The sequence below is a fragment of the Orycteropus afer genome, unplaced genomic scaffold (assembly GCF_000298275.1).
Source record: "Orycteropus afer afer isolate SDZICR_OR568_19922 unplaced genomic scaffold, OryAfe1.0 scaffold00031, whole genome shotgun sequence".
Lineage (NCBI taxonomy): Eukaryota > Metazoa > Chordata > Mammalia > Tubulidentata > Orycteropodidae > Orycteropus > Orycteropus afer.
Window position 1 is genome coordinate 5857614 of NW_006921618.1, and position 13227 is coordinate 5870840.

Sequence of the window (13227 nt, forward strand, 5' to 3'; positions counted from 1 at the left end):
CTGGTGGGTTTGAACCGCCAGCCTTCTGGTTAGCAGTCAAGTGCCTCAGGCACTATGCTACCAGAGCTCCTTGGTTTTGATTAGGTATAATTAAAATTCAGTAAAATTTACCATCTGTCTTCTCTTTATGGAGAATAACTTTTGGTCTGGAGAAGGTGGAATAAATGCTGATATAAAGATATGGGTCCTAAGTGGGTGAAGAAGTGAAAACAGCATCATTTTGGGATAAATGAGAAAATACAAATTGCCAAACTGATGGGGATATATGAAAAGTCAAGGAGGAAGAGAATAATGCTAAAAATTTAATGTTGACCTGACTTCTAAATAGGGAAAGAATGTATATGATGTCAATAACATACCAAAAAGCTTGAAGCCGATTCTATGCTAAATTTTGGAACAAACAAACTCTCACATGAATGGCTTAAAACTCTCAGAGAAGAAACAGATGGTTATACTAAGAGGCAATATAAATTTATGAAAAACAAGTCATGCTACACTAACCTTTTCTGAGCTCAGAAGATAAAGACATAATTCTCTGGACTTTAGCAAGGCATCTGACAAAGTATCTAATGATAGATCTCTGTGGGTAAGATGAAAAGGTGTGCTCAACAGTAGAATGAAGTGAAATAATAAATTAACAGCCACAGAAGTGGGGAGTTTGGTCCTCTAAGGAATGTTGCTTTATCCTTGGCCCCGTCAAGTCACACATTTCACTCTTAACTTGGATGAGGACACAACTGGCATGTTAATGAAATGCATGGATGATGCAAAGTGAAAAAGATGGCAAGCATTCTAAAGTGTCATTAGAGACTAAAAATGTGTTTAAGAAGATGAACATCAACAGATACAAATTTACATATCCTCCATTTTGGTTCAAAAGCAAATGCCTAAGTTCAGGATGGGAGAGAAGTGGCTAAACGACAGAATGTAAAAGAATGGATACTGAATGACTGAAAGCAATTTGAGTTCAGCGTGGTGTGGCTGCCAGAGCATAGAGTCCAAAACAGGAAACGCATTAATGCTACTTCACCATACCTTGCTGTACCACTCTGATGATCATGCTCAGTTTGCATCTCGCTTTGAGAGGGATGTTGAAAGTCGAGGCTGTGTTTGAGTAAGAGTAACTAGACTGACAGAGGGCCTGGATACCAAAGTTTCAAGACAGGGTGAAAAGAATCAAGAGAGGAGCCAAGCGTATAGGCTATTCCAATTATTTAAAAGCTTCCCAACTAGAGAGGAAGACAGATTAATTATCCTGTGTAGATATGGGGGGAAAAATAGGTACAAAATCAAATGATTAGATGTGTCATTATTTCCCAATGCCTGCAAGTAATAACAACACATTAGAGCAGCTACAAAAGAGGATTTATATAGGAAGGAGAGGTCTAGACTAGTGCTATAGCTTACTTTCACTTTGAATATTCTATGATCCCATGACAAATGAGCAGAAATAAAACACAACTTTATAAACAAAAATTACTATTCAAAGGAATACAGTAACAAAATAAAAGTAGATATAATCCACACAGATCCTATAACACAAGATAACTGAGGCATAAAATTTTCAAAAGGCAATGTTCATATAAAAATTCATCATTCATAGAACGTAGCAATGATTGTGAGGATGGCATAGGACTAGGCAATGTTTCATTCGGCTATACATCAGGTTGCTATGAGTCGGCGCTAACTCAACGGCATCTAACAACGTATTGCTTTAATTTTATCCAGGTAGTATTTAAAACTCGACGGCACATAACAACAACAACAACAACAACAACAACAAGTATTTAAAACATGAGGACATTCAGAAAGGAATGTAAATTGCAGAAATGGTAAAAATGTAGAATATATCAGAAAATAATGTCAGACCCAGAGAAATGGCTTATGTTCTGATTAACCCAGCTGCTCTATGGAAGGAAGATGAGGAAATTGACTTCTGTAAAGATTTACCGCCTTGGAAACCCAAAGGGGGTCGTTATAAGTTGGAATCAACTTGATGGCAGGGGGTTTGGTTGGTTATCTTTATTAAGAGACTGTGAACCTTATATGAATCGAAAAAGCCTTAGCAAGTCTCAAATTGTTGTTGTTGTTATGTGCTGTCGAGTTGGACCCGACTCATAGCGACCCCTCCTTGGGTTTCCAAGGAGGTATCACTACGGAAGTAGATTGTCCAACCTTTCTTCTGAGGAGTGGCTCGTGGATTTGAACCACCAGCCTTCTGGTTAGCAGTCAAGTGCCTTAGGTACTACGCTACCAGAGCTCCTTAGCAAGTCTCAAGTACACATGTAAAAATAAAAGCTAATGTCTCTAAGGTTAAAAATTCCCATGAAGGAAAAGGGTAGGTATGTAGATTAAGGGGATTCCACAAGAATTTTTTTTTTGGCAGAGATATCAGGGAGGGTGACACAGTCTTTATACCTCTACCCAGTCAAAGATCTGTTCATCATTTGCTTTGTCCTCAATAATGAGTTTCTCAAGTCGCTTATAAAGTTCTTCAGCAGAGAGTTCTTTCTTTAAAAGTGCTTCAGAGGAACAGGAACTGTCAGACTCTATAAAGTCCAACTTCTGTAATATAAAATGTTAAACATATTAATGTAAGTCAGTATTATCATCATCCAAAGAGGACAAAAAAAGCCATGGGCTATACCTTCTTTAACTCTTTAAAAACAGGCAAACAAACAAATCCCCTGTAAATATCTCTCTAGCTGTGTTTATCTCAGAATCATTTTGACTTCAATTTTGTTCTTGGATTGATGTCATATAGCTCTTTAAGATGAGGCAGTCATACTAGGCAAGGGTACAATTTAACTCCATTTGTGTAGCTAATGTTTATATCAGTATCACTAAATACCAGCTGTCAAATTACAGCAATTTTGGTTTAATTAAGTCTTTCAAATACCTCCTGACTATTCTGAATTCAAGTGTGAGAAATGGTGTTATGATTGTTTAACTCTTAAATGGATAGTTAAAATATCTATAATCAAAATTACTGATAATATCGAAGAATAAAAAGCAATGAGGTATATAGGTATGATATTTCTTTATGTAAAACTTATAAACACTAAAATATTAAAATTATTCACATAAAGTTTTCTAAATGCCTTTGAAGACCCTGCTATGTTGCTATACCCTACCCCTCATTCATACAGAAGAAACTACTATATTGAATTCTGTGTTTTTTACTCTCCTGTTTTAATTATTTTTATCACTTATATAGCATCTCTAAACAATATTTCCCTATGAGCTTTTAGAAAAAATGGCTCAAATACTGCAAACAATTTTTCTGATTCAATGTTGGTAAATTAATTACCCCACCCCCTATATTCCAATGTACGGCATACCTCATTTTATTGCCTTTCATTTTATTGTGCTTCACAGATATTGTATTGTTTACAAATTGAAGGTTTGTGTCATTTTTCCAGTAGTATGTGCTCCATTTGTGTCCCAGTGTCACATTTATGGTAACTGTCTCAATATTTCAAACTTTTTCATAATACTATTGCACACTTAATGACTACATTACAGTGTAAACATAACTTTTGCATGCACTGGGAAACCAAAAAATTGGTGTGACTTGCTTTACTGAAGTGGTCTGGAACCAAACATGCAATGTCTCTGAGGTAGCTTGTACACACAAAAGCACAGGCAATCTCCTCTCAGAACAGGCAATTAATTCTTTATAACCTTGAAATATTCTCTAAACTTATTCTAACACCCTAAGGTTCTGGCTGCAAGACTGTGTCTACCTCCTTGTGCTTATTTATCTATGGAGTCCAACCTGATGTTATGCAGTAAGCTTGTCTTCAATTCTCTACCTTGTAAGGGACATTCTAGTCTCTATCACCCCAGAAATAACTTTTGGCTGCCTCTGCCTGCTCTCTAACCCAGAGCTAAAAGATCTGCAGTTTCAGTCCTATTACTACTGCTTTACTTATTTATGTCATTCCTGGCTCATGGAGATATGTAGCCTATTTTCTGAGTATGGCTAGGTCTTTGAAATTTTTTATTTTTATTATCTAGTGAGTGTGGAGTTGGGGTGGCCTGAAAGCATGAACTTACAATGCTATCTTGACCAAGATTCTTATTTGGATCTCATTTTAATTACTGAAATATTAACAGAATTACCTTTATTTCCTCTGTGAAACAAGCCAACTATTATCAAACAGGAAAACATAAGCCTTGTTCTTACTCACCTGCTCCAAAAGAAAATTATGTACATCTTCCCCTTCTGGTAAAAAGTCCTTCCAGCTGAGGTCAGTCTCCCTCCATAAGGCTCCCACTTTCTTATGGCTCTAAAACACAGATAAGTCCAATTGATTTACTTTCACATTGGAAGGGGGAAAAAAAGAGGCTTGCTTAAAGTCAAGAGTACAGAAATCTAAACACTGAAAAATCAAAGCTTTGCCGGGGTTAAAGAGACATCTGAATGCATGTAAATATAATGGTGAATGACTGAAGTATAGCTGTTTTAAGCGATATTATGGTTTAGCAATTTACTTATCAGGTGAATAATCTAGGGAACTACAAACTGGTATTTAGGATCTGTGAATATAAGCACCTAAAAGTCCAATATACAGGATTTATAAATTCAAGACTCTCTCTTTTCCTAGCGAATGCTATAGGTATTTGCTATAAAAGTCACTCAAAGCACCACTGGAATCCCTCATCATACAGGATCATGATCATGGTGCCTAATGAGAGAATACCTGAAACAGCTGTTTGCCCTGAACCAGCAATGAGAAGTGTTTCAAGGACAGGAAGTACACGGAAAAGCTCAAGAAACAACAGAGAACAGCTGCTGTTACCTGGAAAAGTGAGGAAGTGGGTCCACTGGTGAGGAGGTAACAAGCCCACCATGTTAACAAAGTCATAGTGATGAAGGGAAATGGTAGGCTTTGAGGTAGCACAAATTATTTCAAAGAGTAACTTGCCCGAGGCACAAATGATAATTTGGTGGAGCAAGATTTGAACTCAGGCTGAATCCAGAGCTTACTCTCTATGAGAATTTGGCTTTATATAGAAGCGGGAATTTGCTTTCTGTTTCTACAAATAAAAAGTAATAAAAATTTGAGTTTTGAATATGGGCTAAAGTCAAGTAGGTAGGAGGGAAAGGGAATTTTAGACATACAAATTGGGGTTCAGTAAAAATGTCACTACCATCAAACAAACAAATAATCAACTAGAACTAGAGACAAAATTATTTAGTATACCTATCTATGGATAACTATTATGCAAATGGAATACAGAAGGACTTCTGTAGATTCAGAGGGAGACATGAAACTTTGACGTTTTTCTAATCAACACGTACAAAACACTGAAATCTATCACGTCATTATCTCTGGCTCTCAGGTTTGAATAAATCAGAAATCTCTCCAGAATTCTCCTGTGAGTTCGGTTTTGTTGTGACATCTCTCACAGCTGTCCCACCGCCTCTGTGATGCCACAGTACTTCTGTAAACATCTGAGATCTCTAATACAGCACTGTGAGAGGCTCTTTGGAAACCATGCTATAGACTTGTCTCTTTTCCTCTGTAGCCTAGAAATTCTTTGAAGGCTTAATTATTTTTGTAGACTAAGGGCCTACCACAGAGTTGTGCAGAGAATAATTGTATAGTCAGTATTTATAAAAATAAAATAAATGTAAGATAGAAATTCACCATCTTGTAGAGTCATTTTTACCATCTATTTTGAATTAGATTAAGGTGCCCTGGTGGTGCAGTGGTTAAGCATTCAGGTGCAAACTAAAAGGTTGGTGGTCTGAATACATCAGCACTTTCACTGGACAAAGATGCCTCAATCTGCTTCCGTAAAGATTACAACCACAGAAAACCTGTGGGGCATTTATACTCTGAAATATAAGGTCACCATAAGTCAGAATCAACTCAATGGCAATGGGTTTTTTGTTTGTTTTTCTAATCAGTTTAACTAGCCAGCGACCCAGAAATATAAAACTGATCATTTTATGAATCATGTATCTTGCTTTGAAGGTGCTCTGGTGGCACAGTGCCTAAGGCATTTGACTGCTAACCAGAAGGCTGGCAGTTTAAACCCACCAGCCACTCTATGGAAGGAAGACGGGCCAATCTACTTTTGTAAAGATTCACTGCCTTGGAAACCCAGCGAGGGTCACTATGTGTTGGAATTGACTCAATAGCAGTGGGTTTTTTGGTTCTTTGCTTTGAAAACTGAAAAATTTTCATTGTTGTTGTTGTTGTTTGCCGTCGAGTCAGCCCTGACTCATAGCGACCCCTCCTTGGGTTTCCAAGGCAGTATCACTACAGAAGTAGGATTGCCCAATCTTCCTTCCGAGGAGTGGCTGGTGGGTTTGAACCACCAGCCTTCTGGTTAGCAGTCAAGTGCCTTAGCCACCATGCTACCAGAGCTCCCAAAATTTTCATTAAAATCTACTAAAAAGTATGAATAATGTAGATGTTTTGTCTTCAAAGGACAAAAGTTACTAATTGCCAATAAAACATATCTTGAGATTCTTTAGAATTATACCACATTTAACTGAGATTAGACAATTTTTACCCAAGTTACTCACAAAGAGAAGAACAAATACACCTCAGGAAGAAGCTAGGATGAAACAGAGTTAATAGTAAAAGGAAAGAGAATTACTTGCACACTGAGTCCTCAGCTATTCACAGATAATTAATATCAAAATCCCTCCCTAATACGCTATTGAGTCTGATCCTCAGGATTTTAACACTTACCATTTGTTTGCATAGAAGGTGCAATATTTCAGAAAGCAAAACCCCAGCTCTTCCAACAGGAAGCAAAGCTTTGCTAAATTCTCTGTAAAAGATAAGAACAATGACTAAGTACCTCTGAACAAATTCCCTGTTGTAGAACAGTGGGCACACAAAGTGTATCAATATAACAGATCCTGTGCAGCCTAAACAATGCTGGTCAAGCAGAAGCTACAGGGCACGTTCCAAGCCACTTTCACACTAGTTTGGTGACTTTAGGTTCACCTTATTCTTCATGAAAAACCTGAAAAGGGACTTTATAATAACTGCTGTTTGCCTTTTTCTTAAACCACTTACATGATGGAAGCAACGCAAACATCACTCTCAGTTTATTAAGCGCTGCTTCAAGCCAAATGAGAAGCCCTCTAATAACAGGGACTTGTAAAGTTTAGTTCATGAAGTATTTTTAGCATTTTGGAAAAAATCTTTTCCTTAGAGTATGTATGAAACAGAAAAGGCCAATTATTTCATAGTTTACATTAGTATTTCCCAAACTGCGTTTCATAGGATATCAGTGATTGTCAATAATTATTACTCAAAAGAAGATTTCATAGTCAATTAAGTGAGGCAAACTAATTTTTCTGCTGATGTTTTGTTTTACTACAGGAATTTTTTTTTCCTTCTGTGATTGAGGTAAATGTTAACAGAGCAAAATCGTTTTCCAATCAACAATACATACACATTTTGTTTCGTGACACTGATTGCAAGCCCCACAATGAAACACCTCCCCTCCTACTTCCTTCATGTGGTTACCCCTCCTGCGTCCTTCTTTCCGAGGCATTCCTGCCTTGCAAGCTTTCTCCTTGTGTCCTTCTAATCTCCCATGGTTAATTGTTCTAAGGAGTGTACCCACCTGGTGTAATTGTTCAAATCACAGGCCCATCTACTGTTTGCTGGAAGCCACAAGAGTGAGTTGAATTCCAGGGCCAAAGGGTGACTAAGGGTCATAGTCTCAGAGGTTTCACCAGCCTCCATCAGACCAGTAAACCTGGTCTTTTTTTTTTTTTTTTTTCCTGGTCTTTTTTTTAAGAACATAGAAAATTTCTTTATTTTATTAAATCACATATAATCAAGAATGTTCCAGATATTTACTTTCATACTCAAAACAGGAATACTCAGATCTTACTGATACTATACAGATGATTGTGGCAACATGAGGACACATAAAATTGATGCTTTTCTGATTAGCAATAAGGCTAACTGTGTACTAATACCCAGAAGAAAGCTTCACAACTTGATAAGCGCTATCAAAAAGGTTTCACTTTCCTTAGGAAGAAAAAAAAAAAAAACATAAATAAGGAAAACATCTAATTGAGGGGAATATAAGAATACCACTGTATATCCATTGATCTCTTTACTACTTCTAAGGACCTTTCATGTATTTTTTGATACAGTCACTTGGGAGGTATGCAGGTTTCCATTATTCATTCCAATGAAGTATTTTTCCCACAAACACTGAAGAATGCCAAGAAAGTTTGCTCTTAGATAGACCTAGTATTCATGTATTCCAAGAATTCTAAAAGCAATACTGTTTTTCTGATTAGCTTTAGTTTCAGAAATTACATTTGACATTTCTTATTTTCAAAATCCATCCTTTACAGAGAAGACAAGAAATTTCTGAAGTCTGTCTTTGGACTCTTTTGGGACTCTTGCTGACTAAGTAGCATTTTTAGTTGAGAGAAGTGTTTCTTTGTTTTGCTCATATTCTTTGAGGAAGAGAAAGTGGGTGTTGACTGTCCAGATGTGGGTGTTCTGAAAATCAATGCAGGGCTCTTGCTTTTAGAACCAGACAGGTCATGATTTAGGCTGGCAGAAAGAAGAGTCTTTCTCTCTGACGTCTTCAGGGTGGGTTTAGTCGTGGGAGTGCTAGGCTTGCTCTTCAGGGATGATAGAAAGCTACTTTTGCTGTGATGTTGAACTGTTCTGTTGCATATTTTACAAGTAATCAGCAATACACTTTTGGAGTCTTTGTACTTTGTCAAAATTTTTGCTTCTTTAAAACTAAGTGTATAACTTTTTGCTTCTTGATTTAGAAGTTTCTGTCTTCTGGGTGTCAGTTTGGGCTTGGGTTTGAGGCATACTTAGGAGTTATCCAACACCAGCAACTGGAAACACTAAGGACATGTTTCTTCGAAAGTGTTCTTAGAATAGGAGACTTCAGAACCTTTTTTTTCTTTTTGATTTTGAGTTTTGTTCTATGATTTCCTCCTACTCTATTCAGAATCTCCTATTTTGATCCCTTTCTGAATGGCTGCAATGGTAGCCTGTCACCATCTAGTTCTGGCCTCAATGGTCATGTAGGCTGAGGTTCCCATGGTCCACCAGTCTCTTGGACTAAATGTTTCCATGTGTCTTTGATTTTCTTTACTCTTCTTTGCTCTGGATAAGGAGAGACCAATTGTTGCATCTTAGATGGTTGCTTCCAAGCTTTTAAGACCCTAGTTGCTATTCACCAAAGTGGGATGTAAAACAATACTTTTGCGTAGTATGTTACATCAATTGAGCTTCATGTACCCAGTGGCAATGGTCCTGGACTCGCAGGCTCAGTGACTCACTCCCTCAAGGTGTTTGGCTGTGGCTAAGAAGTTATCATAACTTTGCCTCCTGTTAGCTCTATTATATATATGGATATTCTTACAGCATATGTAATTAGATATGTACAAATATCTGTCAAACCTATATATGGTCAAAGGAATATTCCCTTTTGACAATTTTGCCTGTCTACCTATATACCCACCTGTAGATTAATGTTTGTTATTACTGATTCATGACTTCCTTTTCCTTGGTGTTAGTACTAGTCACTTGCTTTTGGTATACTGCCTTTCCCTTCACCCAGATCAGTATGTGCCTCTTATCTAACCACCAATTTCCCTTCCCCTCCCTTCCTATGCCCAGTAACCAACAAAGAAAGTTTTCATCCGTTATGTAAACCTTTCTTTGACTTTTTGTAATAGTGGACTGATGCAGTATTTGTCCTTCTGTGATTGACTTATTTCACTCAGCATAATGTCCTCCAAGTTGATCCATGTTACAAGGTGTTTTGTGGATGTTTCCTTATTCTTTAGTGTTGCACATTATTCCATTTTGTGTATGTACTATAGTTTGGTTATTCATCCATTGATGGGCACTTAGGTTGTTTGTATCTTTTTGCTATTGTGAACAGTGCTGTGATGAACATGTTGTTGTTAGGTGCCATCGAATTGACTCTGACTCACAATGACCCTGTGCACAAGAGAACGAAACCCTACCTGGTCCTGCACCATCCTCACAATCTTAGCTTTGCTTGAGTATCATCACAGCCACTATGTCAATCCATCTCGTTAAGGGCCATCTCCTCTTTTTTGCTGACCCTCTACTTACCGAGTGTGATATCCTTCTCCAGGGACTGGTTCCTCTAGCAAACTCACCTACTTCACTAAAGTAGGTGAGATGAAGTTTGGTCATTCCTGCTTTTAAGGAGAATTCTAGCTGTACTTCACGAACAGATTTGCTTGTTCTTCTGGCAGTCCATGGTACTTCCAGTATTCTTCGCCAATACCATGATTTGAACATATCAATTCTTCTCTGAATATTCCTTATTCATTGTCCAGCTTTCAAATGTATATGAGACCACTGAAAATACCATGGCTTGGGTCAGGTACATGTTAGTCTTCAAAGTGACATCTTTGTTCTTTAACACTTTAAAGAAGTCTTTTCTAGCAGATATGCTCAGTGCATATCCGATTTCTTGACTGTTGCTTCCACGAGCATTGATTGTGGATCCAAGTAAAATGAAATCCCTGACAACTTCAATCTTTTTGCCATTTATTATGATGTTGCTTGTTGGTCCAGTTGCGAGGACTTTTTTTTTTTTTTCCTTTTTAACTGAGTGGTTAGCATTGGTAACTGGGCTTCATCTAGTTCTTCTGGTTTCAGGGTCATATAGGCTGGGGTTCACATGGTCCATTAGTCAAATTTCTTCACTTTTCTTTGTTCAAGACAAGGAAAGACCGATAGTTGCATCTTAGAAGGCCACTTGTAAGCATTTAAGACCCCAATGGTTACTCACCCAGGTAAGATATAGAACAATATTTCTGTACACTATGTTGTACCAACTGAGCTTCATGGTCCCCAGCACCATGAGCTTATACTGAAGGCTGGAGTCTGTGGTCTTTATCAGTAAGTGCTTCAAGTCATCTTCACTTCAGCAATCAAGATTGTATCATCTGCATATCACAGGTTGTTAATGAGTCTTCCTCAATTCCTGATGCCACGTTCTTCTCCATATAGTCCAGTTTCCCACACTATCTGCTCAGCATACAGAATGAATAAATATAATAAAAGCAAACAATTCTGATACACACCTTTCTTGATTTTAAACTATTAAGTATCCCCTTGTTTTGCTTGAACAACTTTCTCATGGGCTATGTACAGGTTCCTTGTGAACACAAATGTTCCAGAATTCCCATCCTTCGCAATGTTATTCATAATTTGTTATGATCCACACAGTCAAATGCCTTTGCAGTCAATAAAACACAGATAAACATCTTTCTGGTAGTCTTTGCTTTCAGCCAAGATCCATCTGAAAGCAGCAGTGCTTTCCCTTGCTCCATGCCCCTTTTGAATCCAGCTTGAATTTTTGGGAGTTCCCTATGAACAATGCTGCAACTGTTGTTAAATTATCTTCAGCAAAATTTTACTTGCACATTCTGCTGGATCACCTTTCTTTGGAACAGGCACAAACATGGATTTCTTGTAGTTGGTTGGCCAGGTAGGTGTCTTCCAAATTTCTTGACATAAACGAGTGAGCACCTCCAGGACTACAGCAATTTATTGAAACATCTCAGTGGATATCCTGTCAATTCCTGGAGCCCTGTTTTTCACCAATTCCTTCAGTGCAGCTTGGACTTCTTCCTTCAATACCATTAGTTCTTAATCATACGCTACCTCCTAAACTGATTGAATGTTGACCAACTGTTTTTGGTACAATGACTCTGCATATCCATCCATCTTCTTTTGATGCTTCATCTATCATTCAGTATTTTGCCCATAGAATCCTTTAATAATGCACCTCAAGGCTTGAATTTCTCCTCAGTTCCTTCAGCTTGAGAAACGCTAAGTGTGCTCTTTCCTTTTGATTTTAATTCCAGGTCTTTGCATGTTTCATTAAAATACTATGGCTTCTCCAACTGCCCTCTGAAATCTTCCATTCAGCTGTTTTATTTCATCATTTCTCACATTCATTATAGATACTTTCTGTTCAAGGCCAACTTTCAGAGTTTCTTTTGATACCCATTTTGGCCTTTTCTTTTTTAATGAGCTTTTACTTTCTTCATGTATGATTTTTTTTAATGCATTTTATTGGAATATAATTTATGTACAATGAAATACACAAAACTAAAGTGACATGGGTCAATTCATTTTTCTTTTTCTTTTTTTTTGCAGTGTTCTCTCCCCTTCCCACCCACCACTGGCAACCAACAAAGAAAGTTTCCCTCCATATATAAACCTTTTCTTGACCCTCCACAACTACGAACTAATACTATATTTGTCCTTTTGTGATAGACTTATTTCACTCAGCATAATGTCCTCTAAGCTCATCCATATTATGCGGGGTTTTTCAGACTTTACACTGTTCTTTAGTGCTGCATAGCATTCCATTATGTGTATGTACCATAGTTTGGTCATCAACTCTTCTGCTGATGGGCATGTAGGTTGTTTCTATCTTTTTGCTATTGTAAATAGTGCTGCGATGAACATGGGTGTGCATGTATCTGTTCCTGTCCTGGCTCTCACCTCTCTCAGATATATACCTAGTAATAGGATTCCTGGGTCAAATGGCATCTCCAATTCCAGCTTTCTAAGGAATTGCCATATTGTTTTCCACAGTGTTTGTATCACTTCACAGTCACACTAGCAGTGTATGAGAGTCCCAACCTATCCACATCCCCACCAGCATTTTGTATTTTGTCTTGTTGAACCTTGCCATCAGTGCTGGGGTGAGACGGTATCTCATTTTTGTTTTGATATGCATCTCTCTGATGGCCAGTGATAGTGAGCATCACTTTATGTATTAGCTGGCCACCTGAATATCCTCCTTGGTGAAGTGTCTATTCATATCTTCTGCCCATTTTACAATTGGATTGTTAATTCCTTTGGTGTTGAGGCATTGGAGTTTTCTATAAATCTTAGAGATAAGTCCCTTGCCAGATATGTAATTATTGGCAAATATGAATTTGTTGCTGTCATTTTTGTTATGTGACTTTTTTGTGGTGTCAATTTCTTTGTTCCATATAATTTTCTATGCTGAGCTCATTTTGTTTATGGATCATGTTATCACTTGCTTCATTGCTACTGTTTTAATATTTGCTAAATATTTGTGCTGGTCCTCTTTTTTGTTTTGATGTGAAGGTTTATCATTTTTATTTGAGGTTACCATGTGATTTATAGTTTTCTTCCCAAGTTTAGAACAGTCCGTTCTATCTTGCAATTGTCTTGA

General features: G+C 37.5%; 1 protein-coding gene across 1 annotated transcript in view; it reads right to left on the reverse strand.

Annotated features, from left to right (window-relative positions):
* Positions 1 to 13227, reverse strand: part of EIF4G3 (eukaryotic translation initiation factor 4 gamma 3) — a 425124-nt gene that overhangs the window by 24927 nt on the left and 386970 nt on the right. The window contains exons 28-30 of the mRNA XM_007935664.2: positions 6714 to 6795; positions 4194 to 4292; positions 2419 to 2565 (exon numbers count right to left, since the gene is read on the reverse strand). Coding sequence (XP_007933855.1) covers positions 2419 to 2565; positions 4194 to 4292; positions 6714 to 6795 — 328 coding nt within the window. The remainder of the gene's footprint in view (positions 1 to 2418; positions 2566 to 4193; positions 4293 to 6713; positions 6796 to 13227) is intronic.